General features: G+C 50.3%; 1 protein-coding gene across 3 annotated transcripts in view; it reads left to right on the top strand.

Moving 5' to 3' along the window:
• The window catches only part of mlh3 (mutL homolog 3 (E. coli)), a 95854-nt gene that overhangs the window by 47308 nt on the left and 23354 nt on the right, over window positions 1-25192 (top strand). For all 3 annotated transcript variants that reach the window (XM_068038422.1, XM_068038423.1, XM_068038421.1), the window contains 3 exons: window positions 765-836; window positions 10268-10376; window positions 16863-17022. In XM_068038422.1, coding sequence (XP_067894523.1) covers window positions 765-836; window positions 10268-10376; window positions 16863-17022 — 341 coding nt within the window. The remainder of the gene's footprint in view (window positions 1-764; window positions 837-10267; window positions 10377-16862; window positions 17023-25192) is intronic.

Genomic DNA, 25192 nt, shown 5'->3' with positions numbered 1-25192 from the left:
CTCAGCTCTACCCATACAGATTCCACATCGTCAGAGCTAATATCCTTCCTCACTATTGTGTTAATTTCCTCTTTAACCAGCAATGCAACTCCACTGCCTTTTGCTTTTTGTCTGTCCTTCCTAAATACTGAATATCCCTTGATGTTCATTTCCCATCCCTGGTCACCCTGCAGCCATGTCTCCATAATCCCGACTGTATTATACCTGTTTACATCTATTTGCGCGATTATTTCATCCACTTTATTGCGAATGCTCCGCGCGTTAAGGCACAAAGCCTTAAGGTTTTCTTTTTAACATTACTTGTCTTCTTCCCAATATTTTTCACTGTGTTCCTGTTTGATTCAGGCCCTTGATTTCTCTGCCTATCACTTTTCTTATTCCCCTTACTGTCTTTAGTTCTTGTCTTTGATCCCCCCTCCTCTGATTCCTTGCAAAGTTTCCCATCCCCTTGCCATTTTAGTTTAAATCCTCCCCAACTACTCTAACAAATACTCCCCATAGGACATAAGTCCCTGTCCTGCCCAGGTGTAACCCGTCCAGTTTATACTGGTCCCACCTCCCCCAGAACCGGTCCCAATGTCCCAGGAATCTGCAACCCTCCCCCTCACACCATCTCCTCAGCCACGTATTCATCTTATTTTTCCTGCTATTTCTACTCTGACTAGCACGTGGCACTATTAGTGGAGGGAGATGGTGATTGTTTGTTCTGGGGGGTGTATTTGATATATTTGTGAGTGTGTCTAACTGGATGTTTTGCGCTCCAGGGGGTAATCTGCTGGTGTTGGTCGATCAGCATGCAGCCCATGAGCGAGTGCGACTGGAACAGTTGATTTCAGGTGAGGATGTTGAATGTGGGACAGCACTAATATTTTAGATATAAATTAAGGTGCCAGCTGGGGCTCAGTGAGTATCTCTCTCAGAATTTTATCAAAATCACGGCCGATACTCTTAGTGTAAATACTGAGGGAGTGCTGTACTGTCGGCGTCATAGAGTTATACAGCACAGAAACAGGCCCTTTGGCCCATCATGTCCGTGCCAGCCATCAAGCCTATCTATTCTAATCCCATTTTCCAGCACTTGACCCTTAGCCTTGTATGCTATGGCATTTCAAGTGCTCATCTAAATACTTCTTAAATGTTGTGAGGGTTCCTGCCTCTATCACCTCTTCAGGCAGTGTGTTCCAGATTCCAACCATCTTCTGGGTGAAAACAATTTTCCTCAAATCCCCTAAACCTCGTGCCCCTTACCTTAAATCTATGCCCCCTGGTTATTGACAACTCCGCTAAGGGAAAAAGTTTCTTGCGATCTACCCTATCTATTCCCCTCATAATTTTGTATACCTCAATCATACCTCATCCTTCTCTGCTCCAAGGAAAACAACCCTAGCCTTTTCAGTCTCTCTTCATAGCTGAAATGCTCCAGCCCAGGCAACATCCTGGTGAATCTCCTCTGCACCCTCTCCAGTGCAATCACATCCTTCCTATAGTGTGGTGCCCAGAACTGTACACAGTACTCCAGCTGTGGCCTAACTAGTGTTTTATACAGCTCCATCATAACCTCCCTGCTCTTATATTCTATGCATCAGCTAATAAAGGCAAGTATCCCAAATGCCTTCCTAACCACCTTATCTACCTGTGCTGCTGCCTTCAGTGATCTATGGACAAGTACACCAAGGTCCCTCTGACCCTCTGTATTTCCTAGGGTCCTACCACCCATTGTATATTCCCTTGCCTTGTTAGTCCTCCCAAAATGCATCACCTCACACTTCTCAGGATTAAATTCCATTTGCCACTGCTCCGTCCATCTTACCAGCCCATCTATATCATCCTGAAATCTAAGGCTTTCCTTCTCACTATTTACAGCACCACCTATTATCATGTCATCTGCGAACTTACTGATCATACCTCCTATATTCACGTCTAAATCATTAATCTACACTTCAAACAGCAGGGGTTCCAGCACCAATCCCTGCGGTACACCACTGGTCACAGGCTTCCACTCGCAAAAACAACCCTCGACCATCACCCTCTCTCTCTTGCCACTAAGCCAATTTTGGATCCAATTTGCTAAATTGCCCTGGATCCCATGGGCTCTTACCTTCTCAACCAATCTCCCATGCGGGACCTTATCAAAAGCCTGACTGAAGTCCATGTAGACTACATCAACTGCTTTATCCTTATCTGCACATCTAGTCAGCTCCTCAAAAAATTCAATCAAGTTTGTTGGACATGATCTCTCCCTGACAAAGCCATGCTGACTCTCCTTGATTAATTCCTGCCTCTCCAAGTGGAGATTAATCCTGTCCCTCAGAATTTTTTCCAATAGTTTTCCTACCACTGATGTTAGACTCACTGGCCTGTAATTACCTGGTTTATCTCTGCTAACCTTTTTGAATAATGGTACCATATTCGCTTTCCTCCAATCCTCTGGCTCCTCTCCTGTGGCCAGAGAGGATTTGAAGATTTGTGTCAAAGCCCCTGCAATCGCCTCCCTTGCCTCACATAACAGCCTGGGATACATCTCATCTGGGCCTGGGGATTTATCCACTTATGAGCCCGCTAAAACTGCTAATACCTCCTCCCTTTCAACGCTAATTTGTTCAAGCATATCACAATCCCCCTCCCTGATCTCTACACCTACATCGTCCTTCTCCATAGTGAACACAGATAAAAGTAATCATTTGAAACCTCACCTACGTCATCCGGCTCCACACGCAGATTGCCATTTTGATCCTTAATGGGCCCTGCTCTTTCCCTGGTTATCCTCTTGCCCTTAATATACTTACAAAACACTTTTGGATTTTCCTTTATCTTGCCCACCAGTGTTTTTTCATGTCCCCTCTTTGCTCTCCTAATTACTTTTTGAAGTACTCCCCTACACTTTCTATACTCATGTCGGGCCTCAGCTGTTTTCAGCCCCCTGAATCTGCCATAAGCCTCCTTTTTTTTCCTATCCAATCCTCTATATCCCTTGACATCCAAGTTCCCTGGACTTGTTGATCTACCCTTCACCTTTACGGGAACATGATGGCCCTGAACTCTCACTATTTCCTTTTTGAATTACTCCCGCTGGCCTGATGTAGACTTTCCTACAAGTAGCTGCTCCCAGTCCACTTTGGCCAGATCCTGTTTTAGCAAATTGAAATCGGCCTTCCCCCAATTCAGTATCTTTATTTCTGGTCTATCTTGTCCTTTTCCATAACTACCTTAAATGTTACACATGGGATTCACTTAGTGTTAGAGGTCTAGATGGAGCAGAATTTGTAAGGAGCATCCAGGAGGGTTTTCTAGAGCAGTATGTAAATAGTCCAACTCGGGAAGGGGCCATACTGGACCTGGTGTTAGGGAATGAGCCCGGCCAGGTGGTTGAAGTTTCAGTAGGGGACTACTTTGGGAATAGTGATCACAATTCCGTAAGTTTTAGAATACTCATGGACAAAGACGAGAGTGGTCCTAAAGGAAGAGTGCTAAATTGGGGGAAGGCCAACTATACCAAAATTCGGCAGGAGCTGGGGAATGTAGATTGGGAGCAGCTGTTTGAAGGTAAATCCACATTTGATATGTGGGAGGCTTTTAAAGAGAAGTTGATTAGCGTGCAGGAGAGACATGTTCCTGTGAAAATGAGGGGTAGAAATGGCAAGATTAGGGAACCATGGATGACAGGTGAAATTGTGAGACTAGCTCAGAGGAAAAAGGAAGCATACATAAGGTCTAGGCGGCTGCAGAAAGACGAAGCTTTGAAAGAATATCGGGATTGTAGGCGCAATCTGAAACGAGGAATTAAGAGAGCTAAAAGGGGTCATGAAATATCTTTAGCAAACAGGGTTAAGGAAAATCCCAAAGCCTTCTATTCATATATAAGGAGCAAGAGGATAACTAGAGAAAGGATTGGCCCACTGAAGGACAAAGGAGGAAAGTTATGCGTGGAGTCAGAGAAAATAGGTGAGATTCTAAACGAGTACTTTGCATCGGTATTCACCGAGGACAGGGACATGACAGATGTTGAGGTTAGGAACAGATGTTTGATTACTCTAGGTCAAGTCGGCAGAAAGAGGGAGGAAGTGTTGGGTATTCTAAAAGGCATTAAGGTGGACAAGTCCCCAGGTCCGGATGGGATCTATCCCAGGTTACTGAGGGAAGCGAGAGAGGAAATAGCTGGGGCCTTAACAGATATCTTTGCAGCATCCTTAAACACGGGTGAGGTCCCGGAGGACTGGAGAATTGCTAATGTTGTCCCCTTGTTTAAGAAGGGTAGCAGGGATAATGCAGGTAATTATAGACCGGTGAGCCTGACGTCAGTGGTAGGGAAGCTTCTGGAGAAGATACTGAGGGATAGGATCTATTCCCATTTGGAAGAAAATGGGCTTATCAGTGATAGGCAACATGGTTTTGTGCAGGGAAGGTCATGTCTTACCAACTTAATAGAATTCTTTGAGGAAGTGAGAGAGTTGATTGATGAGGGAAGGGCTGTCGATGTCATATACATGGACTTCAGTAAGGCGTTTGATAAGGTTCCCCATGGTAGGCTGATGGAGAAAGTGAAGGCGCATGGGGTCCAAGGTGTACTCGCTAGATGGATAAAGAACTGGCTGGGCAACAGGAGACAGAGAGTAGCAGTGGAAGGGAGTTTCTCAAAATGGAGACGTGTGACCAGTGGTGTTCCACAGGGATCTGTGCTGGGACCACTGTTGTTTGTGATATACATAAATGATTTGGAGGAAAGTATAGGTGGTCTGATTAGCAAGTTTGCAGACGACACTAAGATTGGTGGAGTAGCAGATAATGAAGGGGACTGTCAGAGAATACAGCAGAATATAGATAGATTGGAGAGTTGGGCAGAGAAATGGCAGATGAAGTTCAATCAGGGCAAATGCGAGGTGATGCATTTTGGAAGATCCAATTCAAGAATGAACTATACAGTAAATGGAAAAATCCTGGGGAAAATTGATGAACAGAGAGATTTGGGTGTTCAGGTCCATTGTTCCCTGAAGGTGGCAATGCAGGTCAATAGAGTGGTCAAGAAGGCATACGGCATGCTTTCCTTCATCGGACGGGGTATTGAGTACAAGAGTTGGCAGGTCATGTTACAGTTGTATAAGACTTTGGTTCGGCCACATTTGGAATACTGCGTGCAGTTCTGGTCGCCACATTACCAAAAGGATGTGGATGCTTTGGAGAGGGTGCAGAGGAGGTTCACCAGGATGTTGCCTGGTATGGAGGGCGCTAGCTATGAAGAGAGGTTGATTTGATTAGGATTATTTTCATTAGAAAGACGGAGGTTGAGGGGGGACCTGATTGAGGTGTACAAAATCATGAGAGGTGTAGACAGGGTGGATAGCAAGAAGCTTTTTCCCAGAGTGGGGATTCAATTACTAGGGATCACGAGTTCAAAGTGAAAGGGGAAAAGTTTAGGGGGGATTTGCGTGGAAAGTTATTTACGCAGAGGGTGGTGGGTGCCTGGAACGCGTTGCCAGCGGAGGTGGTAGACGCAGGCACGATAGCGTCTTTTAAGATGTATCTAGACAGATACATGAATGGGCAGGAAGTAAAGAGATACAGACCCTTAGAAAATAGGTGACATGTTTAGATAGAGGATCTGGATCGGCGCAAGCCTGGAGGGCCGAAGGGCCTGTTCCTGTGCTGTAATTTTCTTTGTTTGTTCTTTGTTACAGAGTTATGGTCACTATCCCCGAAATGCTCCCCCACTGACACTTCTATCACTTGTCTGGCTTCATTCCCTAGGATTATGTCCAGTATCACCCCTTCTCTTGTCGGACTTTGGTGGTGCTGGCTCAAAAAGCTCTCCTGTATGCACTTTAAGAATTCTGCCACCTTTAAGCCCTTTACACTAAGACTATCCCAGTTGATATTAGGGAAGTTGAAATCCCCTACTGTTATTACCCTATTATTTTTGCACCTCTCTGAGATTTGCCTACATATCTGCTCCTCTATTTCTCCCTGACTGTTTGGAGGTCTGTAGTACACTCCCAGCCAAGTGATTGCCCCCTTTTTGTTTCAAGTTCTACCCATATGGCCTCATTTGAGGAACCATCTAAGATATCATCCCTCCTTACTGCAGTAATTGACTCCTTGATCAATAGTGCAATGCCACCTCCTCTTTTACAACCTCTCCCCTCCCCCATCCCGCCTGAAGATTCTATATCCTGGAATATTGAGTTGCCAGTCGTGCCCTGGCAGAGTCAGTACTGAGGGAATGCTGCACTGTCGAAGGGGCAATACTGACGGAGTGCTGCACTGCTGGAGATGCTGTCTTTTGGCTGAAATGTAGACTTAGACCCTGACTGACTCAAGCAGAGTACTGTGGATACTGGAAATAAATAAAAACCGAAAGTGCTGGAAATACTCGGCAGGTCTGGCAGCATCTGTTGACTGACAGCACAGCCTTGACTGACTATTCATAAGAACATGGAAATATGAGCAGGAGTAGGCCATTCGTCCCCTCAAGCCTGCCCTACCATTCAATAAGATCATGGCTGATCTGCCCCAGACCTCAACTCCTCTTTTGCTCCTCATAACCCTCAAATCCCCGATATTTCAAAAATCTATAAACCTCCTCTTTAAATACTTTCAGTGATCTAGCCTCCACAACTCTCTCGGGTAGAGAATTCCAAACATTCACTACCCTCTGAGAGAAGATATTCCTTCGCATCTCACTTTTAAATGACTATCCCCTTATTCTGTAACCATGTCCTCTAGTTCGAGATTTCCTCACTGTTGGAAACATCTTCTCAACATCTACCCTATCAAGTCCCCTCAGAATCTTGTACGTTTCAATAAGATCACCCCTCATTCTTCTAAACTCTAATGAATAAAGGCCTAACTGGTTTAGCCGTTCTCGATAAGACAACCCCTGCATCCCAGGAATCAGCCCAGTGAATCTCTTTTGAACTGCCTCCAATGCCAGTATATCCTTTTTTAAATTCGGGGACCAAAACTGTACACAGTATTCCAGGTGCAGCCTCACCAACACCCTGTACAATTGTAACAAGACTTCCCTATTTTTAAACTTCAACCCCCTAGCAATACAGGCCAAAATTCCATTTGGCGCCTTAATTACTTGCTGCACCTGCATGCTAACTTTTTGTATTTCATGCACAAGAACACCCAGATCCCTCTGTACTGCATTTTTATTGGAGTCTCTCTCCATTTAAATAATAGTCTGTCTTTTGATTCTTCCTACCAAAGTGCATGACCTCACACTTTCCTACATTAAACTTCATCTGCCAAGTTTTTTCCCACTCACTCAACCTATCTATATCCTCTTGCAGATTCCTTATGTCCACATCACAACATGCCCTCCCACCTATTTTTGTATTCAGATGGTTGTAAAAGATTCCCTCCTATTAATCAAAGTAGATTAAGTGAGTTCTGGACATTTATCCCACAACCCATACATTGGAGACCTGCTACCTGACCCGAACCCGACGACACATGTCGGGTTCGGGTCGGGTTGGGCCCATCTTCAGGGTCCGGCTTTCGGGCTCGGTCCGGGTTGGGCCGAGTCCAGGTTGAGTTGGATCAGGTCGGGCCGGACACACAGGGTAAGTGCTCTGCTGGTAAGTATTGAAATTAAAAACACTTACCTGAGCTTGGAGTCCGGGACGAAACCTATCTGCACAGTGAGCGAGTGACGTCACTATGACATCATCAAGCATGTGCTGCAGCTTCATGGAGATTCTGAGTCCGAAGGTGGATAAAGGGATGGTCGGGTCGGGCTCGGGGCAAAATTGGAGGAACTCGGGCCGGGTCGGGCTCGGGTCCACGGTGGTTGGGTCGGTTTCTTTTTTCCCGACCTGAGCAGGCCTCTACCGTATGTCAAAAAACCCAAATAATAATATTCATCTCATTGCTGTTTCTGGCTTCTTGCTGTCGCGTTTCTGACAATGCAACTGACGAGATTTTAAAAGATACTTCATTGGCTGCAAAGTACTTTGGAACATCCTGAGGCGGTAATGGGCATGGGACAGGTTCACGATCTTTCCATTGACCATGCCCAGTTGCCCTTAAAAGACAAACACATAGTGTGTGACTGGAGTTGCACATAGGCTAGACCAGGTAAGGAAGGTGGGTGCCCTTTCTTGATCTATGACATGTAACCTATGGGATGTATCTGTGACCTGCAGCACATATCTGTGACCGTAACTTTCCCTAGATATGGGGGAGGTGCCAGAGAATTGGAGAGTGGCAAATGTGACAACCTAATTCGAGAAAGGATATTCCGAGTAACTATAGGCAGGTCAGTCTAACATCATTGGTGGGTAAGGTTTTAGAAACAATAATCAGGAAAAAAATCAACAGGCATTTGGGGAGGTCTGAGTTAATTAGGGAAATCCAACTCGGATTTGTAAAAGATGTTGAGATGAGAGAGACTGCAGTACTCCAGGCAGTATTTGACCTAGTATGATATCAAGGAGCCCTAGCAAAACCAGAGTCAATGGGAATCAGGGGGAAAACTCACCACTGGTTGGAGTCATACCTAGTGCAAAGGTTGTGGTTGTTGTCGGTCAATCATCTCAGCTCCAGGACATCACTGCAGGAGTTCCTCAGGTTAGTGTCCTCAGCCCAACCATCTTCAGCTGCTTCATCAATAACCTTCCTTCAATCATAAGGTCAGAAGTGGGGATGTTCGCTGATGATTGCACAATGTTCACCATTCGTGACTCCTCAGTTACTCATGCACAGTGGCAGCAGTGTGTACCATCTACAAGATGCACTACAGCATCTCACCAAGGCTCCTTTCGACAGCACCTTCTAAACCCGCGACCTTCACCACCTAGAAGGACAAGAGCAGCAGATGCAAGGGAACACCACCACCTGCAAGTTCCCCTCCAAGCCACACACCATCCTGACTTGGAACTATATCTCTGAGTCAAAATCCCGGAACTTGCCTCCTAACTGCACTGTGGGTGTACCGACCTCCCATGGACTGCAGCGGTTCAAGAAGACTGCTCACCACCACCTTCTCAAAGGCAATTAGAGATGAGCAATAAATGCTGGCCTAGCCAGTGACGCCCACATTCCAAGAACGAATAAAAAATTTGTTCTTGACAAATCTAATTAATTGTTTTAATGAAGTAACGGACAAGGTTGATGAAAGAAAAGCAATGGATGTTGTCTATATGGATTTTAAGAAAGCGTTTGACAAAGTACCACATAAAAGACTGGTTAACAAAATTGAGGCTCATGGAATAGGAGGGTCAGTGTCCAATTGGATAAAACATTGGCTTAAGGACAGTAAACAGTGAGCTCTGGTAAATGGTTGTTTCCAGACTGGACGATGGTAGTCAGTGGTGTTCCCCAAGGTTCAGTACTAGGTTTTTTTTTGATCACCACACTTTAGGAAGGATACGCAGTTTCTTGAGAAGGTGCAGAGGAGATTTACCGGAATGGTTCTAGGGATGAGGGATTTTAGCTACAAGGTTAGGTTGGAGAAGCTGGGGTTGTTCTCCTTTGAGCAACAGAGATCGTGGGGAGATTTGATAGAGTTCTACAAGATTATAAGTATAGAAAGGTTAGACAAAGAAAAACTGATCCCATCAGCTGATGGTACAAGGCCTAAGGGACACAGTGGCGCAGTGGTTAGCACCACAGCCTCACAGCTCCAGTGACCCAGGTTCGGTTCTGGGTACTGCCCTGTGCGGAGTTTGCAAATTCTCCCTGTGTCTGCGTGGGTTTCCGCTGGGTGCTCCGGTTTCCTCCCACAGCCAAAGACTTGCAGGTTGATAGGTAAATTGCCCATTGTAAATTGCCCGTAGTGTAGGTAGGTGGTAGGAGAATAGTGGGGATGTGGTAGGGAATATGGGATTAATGTAGGATTCGTATAAATGGGTGGTTGTTGGTCGGCACAGACTCAGTGGTCCGAAGGGCCAGTTTCAGTGCTGTATCTCAAACTAAACTAAACACAGATTTAAGGTTTTGGACAAGAGATGCATTGGGATTTGAGGAAGAACTTTTTTGCGCAGCGAGATGTAATGACCTGGAACTCGCTGCCTACGAGGGTGGTGACAGCGGAGATGATGAGTGATTTCAAAAGGAAACTGGATGGGCACTTGACAGAAACAAACTAGCAGGACTGCAGGATTGGAGCAGGGGAATGGGACTGACTGGATTGCTCTACAGAGAGCCAGCACGGCTCGATGGGCTGAATACTCCATGACTCCTCGTATCTGTGACCTGCCGGATGTATCTGTGACCTGTGAAATGTATCTGCCTGATTGTTCTTTGTTTCTTTAATTTATATCTGCAGATTGCTATGAGGTGGTGCCAGAGGCTGCTAGTCACAGGAAACTGTGCACCTCTACAGTATGCCCACCGATGGAGATCAGCTGCACCCAGGACGAAGCCAGGCTTTTACGGTTAGTGACAAACTGATGGAAAATGAAAGTCAAAATTTGAGGGGCTGCTGTTTGCTGAAGAGCAGAGGGGCCAACATTAGGCTGTTGTTGTTCTCCTTGATAATATGATAATACAGGATCTGGCCAAAGTGGACTGGGAGCAGCTACTTGTAGGAAAGTCTACATCAGACCAGTGGGAGTCATTCAAAGGAAATAGTGAGAGCTCAGGACCAATATATTCCCGTAAAGGTGAAGGGTAGGACCAACATGTCCAGGGAACCCTGGATGTCAAGGGATATAGAGGATTGGATCAGGAAAAAAAAGGAGGCTTATGGCAGATTCAGAGCGCTGAAAACAGCGGAGGCACTAGAGGAGTATAGAAAGTGTAGGGGGTACTTAAAAAAAAGTAATTAGGAGAACGAAGAGGGGACATGAGAAAACACTGGCAGGCAAGATAAAGGAAAATCCCACGGCATTTTATAAGTATATTAATGGCAAGAGGATAATCAGGGAAAGAGCAGGGCCTATTAGGAACCAAAGTGGCAATCTGTGTGTGGAGCCAGAGGACATAGGTGAGGTTTTAAATGATTACTTTTCAGCTGTGTTCACTGTGGAGAAGGACAATGTAGGTGTAGAGATCAGGGAGGGGGATTGTGATATACTTGAACAAATTAGCATTGAAAGAGAGGAAGTATTTGTTGTTTTAGCGGGCTTAAAAGTGGATAAATCCTCAGGCCCAGCTGAGATGTATCCGAGGCTGCTATGTGAGGTAAGGAAGGAGATAGCAAGGGCTCTGACACAAATTTTCAAATCCTCTCTGGCCACAGGAGAGGTACCAGAGGATTGGAGGACAGCAAATGTGGTACCATTATTCAAGGAGGGTAGCAGGGATAAACCAGGTAATTACAGGCCGATGAGTCTAACATCAGTGAAAGGGAAACTATTGGAAAAAATTCTGAGGGACTGGATTAATCTCCACTTGGAGAGGCAGGGATTAATCAGGGATAGTCAGCATTGTTTGTCAGGGGGAGATCATGCCTAACTAACTTGATTGAATTTTTCGAGGCGGTGACTAGATGTATAGATGAGGGTATAGCAGTTGATGTAGTCTACATGGACTTCAGTAAGGCTTTTGGTAAAGTCCCACATGGGAGATTGGTTAAGAAGGTAAGAGCCCATGGGATCCAGGATAATTTGACAAATTGGATCCAAAATTGGCTTAGTGGCAGGAGGCAGAGGGTGATGGTCGAGGGTTGTTTTTGCGAGTGGAAGTCTGTGACCAGTGGTGTACCGCAGGGATCGGTGCTGGGACCCTTGCTGTTTGTAGTATACGTTAATGATTTAGACGTGAATATAGGAGGTATGATCAGTAAGTTCGCAAATGACATGCAAATTGGTGGTGTCGTAAATAGTGAGGAGGAAAGCCTTAGATTACAGGATGATATAGATGGGCTGGTAAGATGGGCGGGGAAGTGGCAAATGGAATTTAATCACGAGAAGTGTGAGGTGATGCATTTTGGGAGGACTAACAAGGCAAGGGAATATACAATGGATGGTAGGACACTAGGAAGTAGAGGGTCAGAGGGACCTTGGTGTACTTGTCCATAGATCACTGAAGGCAACAGCAGAGGTAGATAAGGTGGTTAGAAAGGCATATGGGCTACTTGCCTTTTTTAGCTGAGGCATAGAATATAAGAGCAGGGAGGTTATGATGGAGCTGTATAAAATGCTAGTTAGGCCACAGCTGGAGTACTGTGTACAGTTCTTTTTTTTTATTCATTCACGGGATTTGGGCGTCGATGGCCAGGCCAGCATTTATTGCCCATCCCTAATTGCCCTTGAGAAGGTGCTGGTGAGTGTGGGCACCACACTATAGGAAGGATGTGGTTACCCTGGAGAGGGTGCAGATGAGATTCACCAGGATGTTGCTTGAGCTGGAGCATTTCAGCTATGAAGAGAGAGTGAAAAGGCTAGGGTTGTTTTCCTTAGGGCAGAGAAGGCTGAGGGGGGACCTGATTGAGGTATACAAAATTATGAGGGGCACTGATAAGTTAGATAGGAAGAAACCTTTTTACTGACTTCACTTCAGTAAAGCCTTTGACAAGGTCCCTCATGGTAGACTGGTACAAAAGGTGAAGTCACACGGGATCAGAGGTGAGCTGGCAAGATGGATACAGAACTGGCTCAGTCATAGAAGACAGAGGGTAGCAGTGGAAGGGTGCTTTTCTGAATGGAGGGATGTGACTAGTGGTGTTCCGCAGGGATCAGTGCTGGGACCGTTGCTGTTTGTAGTATATATAAATGATTTGGAGGAAAATGTAGCTGGTCTGATTAGTAAGTTTGCGGATGACACAAAGGTTGGTGGAGTTGTGGATAATGATGAGGATTGTCAGAGGATACAGCAGGATATAGATCGGTTGGAGACTTGGGCGGAGAAATGGCAGATGGAGTTTAATCCGGACAAATGTGAGGTAATGCATTTTGGAAGGTCTAATGCAGGTGGGAAGTATACAGTAAATGGCAGGACCCTTAGGAGTATTGACAGGCAGAGAGATCTGGGCTTACAGGTCCACAGGTCACTGAAAGTGGCAACGCAGGTGGATAAGGTAGTCAAGAAGGCATACGGCATGCTTGCCTTCATCGGTCGGGGCATAGAGTATAAAAATTGGCAAGTCATGCTGCAGCTGTACAGAACTTTAGTTAGGCCACACTTAGAATATTGCGTGCAATTCTGGTAGCCACACTACCAGAAGGATGTGGAGGCTTTGGAGAGGGTACAGAAGAGGTTTACCAGGATGTTGCCTGGTCTGGAGGGCTTTAGCTATGAAGAGAGGTTGAATAAATTCGGATTGTTTTCACTGGAACGACGGAGGTGGAGGGGCGACACGCTGGAGGTTTACAAAGTTATGAGCGGCATGGACAGAGTGGATAGTCAGAAGCTTTTTCCAGGGTGGAAGAGTCAGTTACTAGGGGACATAGGTTTAAGGTGAGAGGGGCAAAGTTTAGAGGGAATGTGCGAGGCAAGTTCTATACACAGAGGGTGGTGAGTGCCTGGAACTTGCTGCCGGGGGAGGTGGTGGAAGCAGGTACGATAGCGATGTTTAAGAGGCATCTTGACAAATATATGAATAGGATGGGAATAGAGGGATACGGTCCCCGGAAGTGCAGAAGGTTTTAGTTTAGGCAGGCATCAAGATCGACACAGGTTTGGAGGGCCGAATGGCCTGTTCCTGTGCTGTACTGTTCTTTGTTCTTAGCGGAGGGGTCAAGAACCAGGGGGCATAGATTTAAGGTAAGGGGCAGGAGGTTTAGAGGGGATTTGAGGAAAAAATTTTTCACCCAGAGGGTGGTTGGAATCTGGAATACATTGCCTGAAGAGGTGGTAGAGGCAGGAACCCTCACAACATTTAAGAAGTATTTAGATGAGCACTTGAAACGCCATAGCATATAAGGCTACGGGCCAAGTGTTGGAAAATGGGATTAGAATATTTAGGTGCTTGATGGCCGGCAAAGACCCGATGGGCCGAAGGGCCTGTTTCTCTGCTCTATGACTCCTTGGAACAGAGAAGGCTGAGGGGATATCTGATTGAAATGTACAAAATTTTGAGGGGCTTGGATAGTGTGGATGTGAAGGGCTTATTCACCTTAGCAGAGAGGTCAGTGATGAGGGGGCAAAAGATTTAAAGTAAAAACAAGAAATGCTGGAAATACTCAGCAGGTCTGGCAGCATCTGTGGAGAGAGAAGCATAATTAACGTTTCAGGTCAGTGACCCTTCAGAACTGGCAAATATTAGAAATGTAAAAGGTTATAAGCATGTAAAATGGGGGTGGGGCAAGAGATAACAAAGGAGAAGTTGTAGATAGGACAAAGTCACAGAATAGCTGACCAGAAGGTCATGGAGCAAAGATATGTTAATGGTGTGTTGAAAGACAAAGCAATTAGTATAGATTGTGTGTTAATGGACTAATAATTGAACAGCTGCAAGTACAAACATGAAAAAAACAGTGGGTAAGCAAACTGAACAAACTAACATGAAATCAAATAAAATAAACACAAAAAAAAGTTGAAGAAGAAAAAAATAACTAAAAATAAAAGTAAAATGGGGGGACTGTCATCCTCTGAAATGATTGAACTCAGTGTTCAATCCGGCAGGCTGTAGTGTGCCTAATCGGTAAATGAGATGCTGTTCCTCGAGCTTGCGTTGATGTTCACTGGAACACTGCAGCAATCCCAGCACAGATGTGAGCATGAGAGCGGGGGGGGGGGGGGGGGGGGGGGGGGCGGAGTGTTGAAATGGCAAGCAACCGGAAGCTCGGGGTCCTGCTTGCGGACTGAGCGGAGATGTTCCGCCAAGCGGTCACCCAGTCTGCGTTTGGTCTCCCCAGTGTAGAGGAGACCACATTGTGAGCAGCGAATACAGTATACTACATTGAAAGAAGTACAAGTAAATCGTTGCATCGCCTGAAAGGAGTGTTTGGGGCCTGGATAGTGAGGAGAGAGGAGGTAAATGGGCAGGCATTACACCACCTGCGATTGCAGGGGAAGGTGCCGTGGGAAGGGAGGGAGGTGGTGGGGGGTAATGGAGGAGTGGACCAGAGTGTCACGGAGGGAACGATCCCTTCAAAATGCTGACAGGGGAAGGGAGGGGAAGATGCGTTTGGTTGTGGCATCACGCTGGAGGTGGTGGAAATGGCAAAGGATGATCCTTTGGATATGGAGGCTGATGGGGTGGAAAGTGAGGATAAGGGGATCCCTGTCACGGTTCTGGGAGGGAGGGGAAGGGATGAGGGTAGAGGTGCGGGAAATGGGCCGGACACGGTTGAGGGCCCCGTCAACCACAGTGGGGGGGAATCCACGGTTGAGGAAAAAGGAAGACATATCAGAAGCGCTGTCATGGAAGGTAGCATCATCAGAGCAGATGTGTCTGAGACGGAGAAACTGGAAGAATGGAATGGATTCCTTACAGGAGGCAGGGTGTGAAGAAGTGTAGTCGAGGTAGCTGTGGGAAACGGTGGATTTATAATGGATATTAGTAGACAGCCTGTCCCCAGAGATTTAGACAGAGAAGTCGAGGAAGGGAAGGGAAGTGTTGGAGGTAGACCATGTAAAGGTGAGAGAAGGGTGGGAATTAGAAGCAAATAGATTTAAAGTGATTGGGAGAAAGATTCGAGGGGAGATGAGGAAATGTTTTTTCACCCAGAGGGTGGGGCGGGGGGGTGGGGGGGAGGCTGGGTGCTGGAACTCACTGCCTGAAAGGGGAGTTGAGGCAGAAACCCTTAACTCATTCAAAAGGTGTCTGGATGTGCACCTCAAGTGCTGTAATCTGCAGGGCTACGGACAAAATGCTGGCAGCTGGGAGTTGAATAGGTGGAACGGTGTTTTGCCGGTAGAGACAGGATGGGACCTTTCCTGTGCCATAAGCTTTCTCTGATTCTATGATTTCCATCCACAGTGCTGGGTGCAGAGTCAGGCTGCTAATGTAGTGTGGGTGGTGCTTTTAATAGGCAGGAAGGGGTAGGGCACCTAACAGGTGTGGGAGACTTGCCAATGGTTCCGTAGCATCCAACACCTGAACATTCACTCCCGGGAACCCAACACCCCGACATTCAGTCCCTATGCATGCATTCCCCTCACTTTCAGTCGGGCAACCAATGTCTGGACAACTTCCCACATTCGCTTATCCCATTTCCACAGTGGCAGGCAGCATATCCAGGCCACTGTGTTTGTAGCTCAGCTTCTCCCTTTCCCTCGATAGGTGAATAGCTCCTGTGCTGTCCAATCCATGGGAAATCTCTGCATCTGGTTGGGGGCATCTCTCCATCTGGTGGTACTCGGTGGACGGGCTCATGCTGGTGTTGCCAATAGGTCGCTTCCTGACACTAACTACAAAGTGATGGGAAATGAAAGGAGATAGCAAGAGAATGGCAAAGCTGCTGTGACAGTCTCCGGAAAAAGTAACATGGGATCGGCCTTTTAGTAAGACAAGGGTGGCATGAGCAAGGCAGAAGTAGCAGCAGGTTCATTATGCTGGCTGGTGACAGGGTCACTAAGAGTGTCCAAAGTGCCTGTTTATGCTGGGCCATTGGTCAGTTCTAGATCACTGATCAATGTCCGCATACTAAAGCCTGGCTACCCGACGAGACCCGACTACATGTGTTGGGTTCAGGTCGGGTCTATATTCCGAGTCCGGCATTCGGGCTTTGGTCGGGTCGGGCTGGACAGTGCTTCCAGGAAGTCATGGGATCAGGCTTACCCATGATTCCCCACAACTGCATCCGCAGGGATAGCCTGCTGTCGGGATGGATGAACAGGCGGGGAAAAAAATTCAAAGACTTGGGCCCGGATCGGGTTCGGGTTGGCTGTGGTTGGGTCGGGCCCGGGTCGTGTTTTAATTTTATACCCGAGCCAGACTTTACTGGGTACTGGTCAGCATTGGGCCACTGGTCAACATTGGGCTATTGGTTGAAGCAGGTTTCTGATCAATGGTTTCTGTCTATTCCCAACAGATTGTATTGGAAGCAACTGGAGGCTGCTGGGGTGCAGGTAGAGTTCAGAGATGCCGAGAGTCCTGGGATACTGGTCAAGAAGGTGCCAGCCTGCTTCATAGAGAAAGAAGCCAATGAGATTCGGAGAGGGCGGCAGCCGGTCACTCAGGCCATACTGAAGGCAAGGACCTTCATTTTTCTAACTCTTCCCTCCTGCACAACTTGAGGAAGCATTGGCACCGTATTAATATGGGAGCAGGACAAAGGACATTGAGCCATTCGGCTCCCCCGCACTGCAGGAAAACTCCCGCTGCAGTTCATGTTTAAGGTAGCTCACATGCGACCAGGCAGTTCACAAAGAGAGAGATTTTAAGAAACCTTTTAAAGGAGGAGATTGTGGTAGAGAGGTTTAGGGAAGGAATCCAGAGCGTAGGCACGACCATCAAGGGTACAGTGATTGAAATCAGGGATGCACAAGAGACCATTTTGGAGGGTCGTGGGGCTGGAGGAGATTACAGAGATGTTGAGGGGTGAGGCCATGCAGGCATTTGTAAACAAGGATAAGAATTTTAAAATGAATGAGTTGCTTAACCGGGAACTAGTCAGCGAGCACAGGTGTGATGGGTGAATGGGACTTAGTCTGAGTAAGGCCATGGGCAGTAGAGTTTTGGGTGACCTCAGTTTATGGAGGGTAGAATGTGGGAGGCCAGCCAGGTGAGCACTGGAATAGTCAAGTCTGGAGGTAACAAAGTCACGGATGTGTGTTTCAGCAGCTGACAAGTTTAAGGAAGTTAATCTTAAATTGCACTTCAGTAATTCCAGAGACCAGTATCTGAGTATCGAAGGAGACAGTGACCTCAAATGTTACAAGTCCTATGACCTCCTGAAGGCGCGGAGCCCCAGCAACAAACCCACAGGCACTGAATCATCCTGAGGCACAGCCGTGGGCACCTCAGGGTCAGGGTGGATCGATCACTGTGGGGGTTCAGGGTGGATCGATCACTGTGGGGGGTTCGGGTTGATCGATCACTGTGGGGGGTTCGGGTTGATCGATCACTGTGGGGGTTCAGGGTGGATCGATCACTGTGGAGGTTCGGGTTGATCGATCACTGTGGGGGTTCAGGGTGGATCGATCACTGTGGAGGTTCAGGGTGGATCGATCACTGTGGGGGTTCAGGTGGATCGATCACTGTGGAGGTTCAGGGTGGATCGATCACTGTGGGGGTTCGGGGTGGATCGATCACTGTGGGGGTTCAGGTGGATCGATCACTGGGGGTTCAGGGTGGATCGATCACTGTGGGGGTTCAGGTGGATCGATCACTGTGGGGGTTCAGGTGGATCGATCACTGTGGGGGTTCGGGGTGGATCGATCACTGTGGGGGTTCGGGGTGGATCGATCACTGTGGGGATTCAGGGTGGATCGATCACTGTGGGGGGTTCAGGTGGATCGATCACTGTGGAGGTTCGGGTTGATCGATCACTATGGGGGTTCGGGGTGGATCAATCACTGGGGATTCAGGGTGGATCGATCACTGTGGGGGTTCAGGGTGGGTTGATCACTGTGGAGGTTCGGGTTGATAGATCACTGTGGGGGTTCGGGGTGGATCGATCACTGTGGGGGTTCGGGGTGGATCGATCACTGTGGGGGTTCGGGGTGGATCGATCACTGTGGGGGTTCGGGGTGGATCGATCACTGTGGGGGTTCGGGGTGGATCGATCACTGTGGGGGTTCAGGGTGGATCGATCACTGTGGGGGTTCGGGGTGGATCGATCACTGTGGGGGTTCGGGGTGGATCGATCACTGTGGGGGATCAGGGTGGATCGATCACTGTGGGGGTTCGGGGTGGATCGATCACTGGGGGTTCGGGGTGGATCAATCACTGGGGATTCAGGGTGGGTTGATCACTGTGGAGGTTCGGGGTGGATCGATCACTGTGGGGGTTCGGGGTGGATCGATCACTGTGGGGGTTCGGGGTGGATCGATCACTGTGGGGGTTCGGGGTGGATCGATCACTGTGGGGGTTCGGGGTGGATCGATCACTGTGGGGGTTCGGGGTGGATCGATCACTGTGGGGGTTCGGGGTGGATCGATCACTGTGGGGGTTCGGGGTGGATCGATCACTGTGGGGGTTCGGGGTGGATCGATCACTGTGGGGGTTCGGGGTGGATCGATCACTAGATTCAGAGTGGATCGATCACTGTGGGGGTTCGGGGTGGATCGATCACTAGATTCAGAGTGGATCGATCACTGTGGGGGTTCGGGGTGGATCGATCACTGTGGGGGTTCAGGGTGGTTCGATCACTGGGGATTCGGGGTGGACCGATCACTAGATTCAGAGTGGATCGATCACTGTGGGGGTTCGGGGTGGATCGATCACTGTGGGGGTTCAGGGTGGATCGATCACTGTGGGGGTTCAGGGTGGATCGATCACTGTGAGGGTTCAGGGAGGATCGATCACTGGGGGGGTTCAGGGTGGATCGATCACTGGGGGGGTTTAGGGTGGATCGATCACTGTGAGGGTTCAGGGAGGATCGATCACTGTGGGGGTTCGGGGTGGATCGATCACTGTGGGGGTTCAGGGTGGATCGATCACTGTGGGGGTTCAGGGTGGATCGATCACTGTGGGGGTTCAGGGTAGATCGATCACTGAGGGTTCAGGGTGGATCGATCCATGTGGGGGTTCAGGGTGGATCGATCCATGTGGAGGTTCAGGTTGGATCGATCACTGTGGAGGTTCAGGTTGGATCGATCCATGTGGGGGTTCAGGGTGGATCGATCCCTGTGGAGGTTCAGGGTGGATCGATCCATGTGGAGGTTCAGGGTGGATCGATCCATGTGGGGGTTCGGGGTGGATCGATCACTGTGGGGGTTCGGGGTGGATCGATCACTGTGGAGGTTCAGGGTGGATCGATCACTGTGGGGGGTTCAGGGTGGATCGATCCATGTGGAGGTTCAGGGTGGATCGATCACTGTGGGGGTTCAGGGTGGATCGATCCATGTGGAGGTTCAGGGTGGATCGATCCATGTGGGGGTATAAGGTGGATCGATCCATGTGGGGGTTCGGGGTGGATCGATCCATGTGGGGGTTCAGGGTGGATCGATCCATGTGGGGGTTCGGGGTGGATCGATCACTGTGGGGGTTCGGGGTGGATCGATCACTGTGGGGGTTCGGGGTGGATCGATCACTGTGGGGGTTCGGGGTGGATCGATCACTGTGGGGGTTCGGGGTGGATCGATCACTGTGGGGGTTCGGGGTGGCTCGATCACTGTGGGGGTTCGGGGTGGATCGATCACTGTGGAGGTTCGGAGTGGATCGATCACTGGGGGGTTCGGGGTGGATCGATCACTGTGGGGGTTCGGGGTGGATCGATCACTGTGGGGGTTCGGGGTGGATCGATCACTGTGGGGGTTCGGGGTGCATCGATCACTAGATTCAGAGTGGATCGATCACTGTGGGGGTTCGGGGTGGATCGATCACTGTGGGGGTTCGGGGTGGATCGATCACTGGGGGTTCGGGGTGGATCGATCACTGTGGGGGTTCAGGGTGGTTCGATCACTGGGGATTCGGGGTGGATTGATCACTAGATTCAGAGTGGATCGATCACTGTGGGGGTTCGGGGTGGATCGATCACTGTGGGGGTTCGGGGTGGATCGATCACTGTGGGGGTTCGGGGTGGATCGATCACTGTGGGGGTTCGGGGTGGATCGATCACTGTGGGGGTTCAGGGTGGATCGATCACTGTGAGGGTTCAGGGAGGATCGATCACTGGGGGGGTTCAGGGTGGATCGATCACTGGGGGGGTTCAGGGTGGATCGATCACTGGGGGGGTTCAGGGTGGATCGATCACTGGGGGGGTACAGGGTGGATCGATCACTGGGGGGGTTCAGGGTGGATCGATCACTGGGGGGGTTCAGAGAGGATCGATCACTCTGATGGTTCAGGGAGGATCGATCACTGTGGGGGTTCAGGGTGGATCGATCACTGGGGGGGTTCAGGGTGGATCGATCACTGGGGGGGTTCAGAGTGGATCGATCCATGTGGGGGTTCAGGGTGGATCGATCACTGTGGAGGTTCAGGTTGGATCTATCACTGTGGAGGTTCAGGTTGGATCGATCCATGTGGGGGTTCAGGGTGGATCGATCACTGTGGGGGTTCAGGGTGGATCGATCCATGTGGGGGTTCAGGGTGGATCGATCACTGTGGAGGTTCGGGGTGGATCGATCCATGTGGGGGTTCAGGGTGGATCGATCACTGTGGAGGTTCAGGTTGGATCGATCACTGTGGAGGTTCAGGTTGGATCTATCACTGTGGAGGTTCAGGTTGGATCGATCCATGTGGGGGTTCAGGGTGGATCGATCACTGTGGGGGTTCAGGGTGGATCGATCCATGTGGGGGTTCAGGGTGGATCGATCACTGTGGAGGTTCGGGGTGGATCGATCCATGTGGGGGTTCAGGGTGGATCGATCATGTGGGGGTTCAGGGTGGATCGATCACTGGAGGTTCAGGGTGGATCGATCACTGGGGGGGTTCAGGGTGGATCGATCACTGGGGGGGTTCAGGGTGGATCGATCCATGTGGAGGTACAGGGTGGATCGATCACTGTGGGTGTTCGGGGTGGATCGATCACTGTGGGTGTTCGGGGTGGATCGATCACTGTGGGGGTTCGGGTTGGATCGATCACTGTGGGGGTTCGGGTTGGATCGATCACTCTGATGGTTCAGGGTGGATCGATCACTGTGGGGGTTCGGGTGGATCGATCACTGTGGGGGTTCGGGTTGGATCGATCACTGTGGGGGTTCGGGTGGATCGATCACTGGGGGTTCGGGGTGGATCGATCACTGTGGGGGTTCGGGGTGGATCGATCACTGTGGGGGTTCGGGGTGGATCGATCACTGTGGGGGTTCGAAGTGGATCGATCACTGTGGGGGTTCGGGGTGGATCGATCACTAGATTCAGAGTGGATCGATCACTGTGGGGGTTCGGGGTGGATCGATCACTAGATTCAGAGTGGATCGATCACTGTGGGGGTTCGGGGTGGATCGATCACTGTGGGGGTTCAGGGTGGTTCGATCACTGGGGATTCGGGGTGGACCGATCACTAGATTCAGAGTGGATCGATCACTGTGGGGGTTCGGGGTGGATCGATCACTGTGGGGGTTCAGGGTGGATCGATCACTGTGGGGGTTCAGGGTGGATCGATCACTGTGGAGGTTCGGGGTGGATCGATCCATGTGGGGGTTCAGGGTGGATCGATCATGTGGGGGTTCAGGGTGGATCGATCACTGGAGGTTCAGGGTGGATCGATCACTGGGGGGGTTCAGGGTGGATCGATCACTGGGGGGGTTCAGGGTGGATCGATCCATGTGGAGGTACAGGGTGGATCGATCACTGTGGGTGTTCGGGGTGGATCGATCACTGTGGGTGTTCGGGGTGGATCGATCACTGTGGGGGTTCGGGTTGGATCGATCACTGTGGGGGTTCGGGTTGGATCGATCACTCTGATGGTTCAGGGTGGATCGATCACTGTGGGGGTTCGGGTGGATCGATCACTGTGGGGGTTCGGGTTGGATCGATCACTGTGGGGGTTCGGGTGGATCGATCACTGGGGGTTCGGGGTGGATCGATCACTGTGGGGGTTCGGGGTGGATCGATCACTGTGGGGGTTCGGGGTGGATCGATCACTGTGGGGGTTCGGAGTGGATCGATCACTGTGGGGGTTCGGGGTGGATCGATCACTAGATTCAGAGTGGATCGATCACTGTGGGGGTTCGGGGTGGATCGATCACTAGATTCAGAGTGGATCGATCACTGTGGGGGTTCGGGGTGGATCGATCACTGTGGGGGTTCAGGGTGGTTCGATCACTGGGGATTCGGGGTGGACCGATCACTAGATTCAGAGTGGATCGATCACTGTGGGGGTTCGGGGTGGATCGATCACTGTGGGGGTTCGGGGTGGATCGATCACTGTGGGGGTTCAGGGTGGATCGATCACTGTGGGGGTTCAGGGTGGATCGATCACTGTGAGGGTTCAGGGAGGATCGATCACTGGGGGGGTTCAGGGTGGATCGATCACTGGGGGGGTTTAGGGTGGATCGATCACTGTGAGGGCTCAGGGAGGATCGATCACTGTGGGGGTTCGGGGTGGATCGATCACTGTGGGGGTTCAGGGTGGATCGATCACTGTGGGGGTTCAGGGTGGATCGATCACTGTGGGGGTTCAGGGTAGATCGATCACTGAGGGTTCAGGGTGGATCGATCCATGTGGGGGTTCAGGGTGGATCGATCCATGTGGAGGTTCAGGTTGGATCGATCACTGTGGAGGTTCAGGTTGGATCGATCCATGTGGGGGTTCAGGGTGGATCGATCACTGTGGAGGTTCGGGGTGGATCGATCCATCTGGAGGTTCGGGGTGGATCGATCACTGTGGAGGTTCGGGGTGGATCGATCACTGTGGAGGTTCGGGGTGGATCGATCCATGTGGGGGTTCGGGGTGGATCGATCCATGTGGGGGTTCGGGGTGGATCGATCACTGTGGGGGTTCGGGGTGGATCGATCACTGTGGAGGTTCAGGGTGGATCGATCACTGTGGGGGGTTCAGGGTGGATCGATCCATGTGGAGGTTCAGGGTGGATCGATCACTGTGGGGGTTCAGAGTGGATCGATCCATGTGGAGGTTCAGGGTGGATCGATCCATGTGGGGGTATAAGGTGGATCGATCCATGTGGGGGTTCGGGGTGGATCGATCCATGTGGGGGTTCGGGGTGGATCGATCCATGTGGGGGTTCGGGGTGGATCGATCACTGTGGGGGTTCGGGGTGGATCGATCACTGTGGGGGTTCGGGGTGGATCGATCACTGTGGGGGTTCGGGGTGGATCGATCACTGTGGGGGTTCGGGGTGGATCGATCACTGTGGGGGTTCGGGGTGGATCGATCACTGTGGGGGTTCGGGGTGGATCGATCACTGTGGGGGTTCGGGGTGGATCGATCACTGTGGAGGTTCGGGGTGGATCGATCACTGGGGGGTTCGGGGTGGATCGATCACTGTGGGGGTTCGGGGTGGATCGATCACTGGGGGTTCGGGGTGGATCGATCACTGTGGGGGTTCGGGGTGGATCGATCACTGTGGGGGTTCGGGGTGGATCGATCACTAGATTCAGAGTGGATTGATCACTGTGGGGGTTCGGGGTGGATCGATCACTGTGGGGGTTCGGGGTGGATCGATCACTGGGGGTTCGGGGTGGATCGATCACTGTGGGGGTTCAGGGTGGTTCGATCACTGGGGATTCGGGGTGGATCGATCACTAGATTCAGAGTGGATCGATCACTGTGGGGGTTCGGGGTGGATCGATCACTGTGGGGGTTCGGGGTGGATCGATCACTGTGAGGGTTCGGGGTGGATCGATCACTGTGGGGGTTCGGGGTGGATCGATCACTGTGGGGGTTCAGGGTGGATCGATCACTGTGAGGGTTCAGGGAGGATCGATCACTGGGGGGGTTCAGGGAGGATCGATCACTGGGGGTGTTCAGGGTGGATCGATCACTGGGGGTGTTCAGGGTGGATCGATCACTGGGGGTGTTCAGGGTGGATCGATCACTGGGGGTGTTCAGGGTGGATCGATCACTGGGGGGGTTCAGGGTGGATCGATCACTGGGGGGGTTCAGGGTGGATCGATCACTGGGGGGGTTCAGGGTGGATCGATCACTGGGGGGGTTCAGGGAGGATCGATCACTCTGATGGTTCAGGGAGGATCGATCACTGTGGGGGTTCAGGGTGGATCGATCACTGGGGGGGTTCAGGGTGGATCGATCACTGGGGGGGTTCAGAGTGGATCGATCCATGTGGGGGTTCAGGGTGGATCGATCACTGTGGAGGTTCAGGTTGGATCTATCACTGTGGAGGTTCAGGTTGGATCGATCCATGTGGGGGTTCAGGGTGGATCGATCACTGTGGGGGTTCAGGGTGGATCGATCCATGTGGGGGTTCAGGGTGGATCGATCACTGTGGAGGTTCGGGGTGGATCGATCCATGTGGGGGGTTCAGGGTGGATCGATCACTGTGGAGGTTCAGGTTGGATCGATCACTGTGGAGGTTCAGGTTGGATCTATCACTGTGGAGGTTCAGGTTGGATCGATCCATGTGGGGGTTCAGGGTGGATCGATCACTGTGGGGGTTCAGGGTGGATCGATCCATGTGGGGGTTCAGGGTGGATCGATCACTGTGGAGGTTCAGGTTGGATCTATCACTGTGGAGGTTCAGGGTGGATCGATCCATGTGGGGGTTCAGGGTGGATCGATCACTGTGGGGGTTCAGGGTGGATCGATCCATGTGGGGGTTCAGGGTGGATCGA

The sequence above is a fragment of the Heterodontus francisci genome, chromosome 9, assembly GCF_036365525.1.
Source record: "Heterodontus francisci isolate sHetFra1 chromosome 9, sHetFra1.hap1, whole genome shotgun sequence".
Classification (NCBI taxonomy): domain Eukaryota; kingdom Metazoa; phylum Chordata; class Chondrichthyes; order Heterodontiformes; family Heterodontidae; genus Heterodontus; species Heterodontus francisci.
This window is presented reverse-complemented; position numbering and strand designations above follow the sequence as displayed.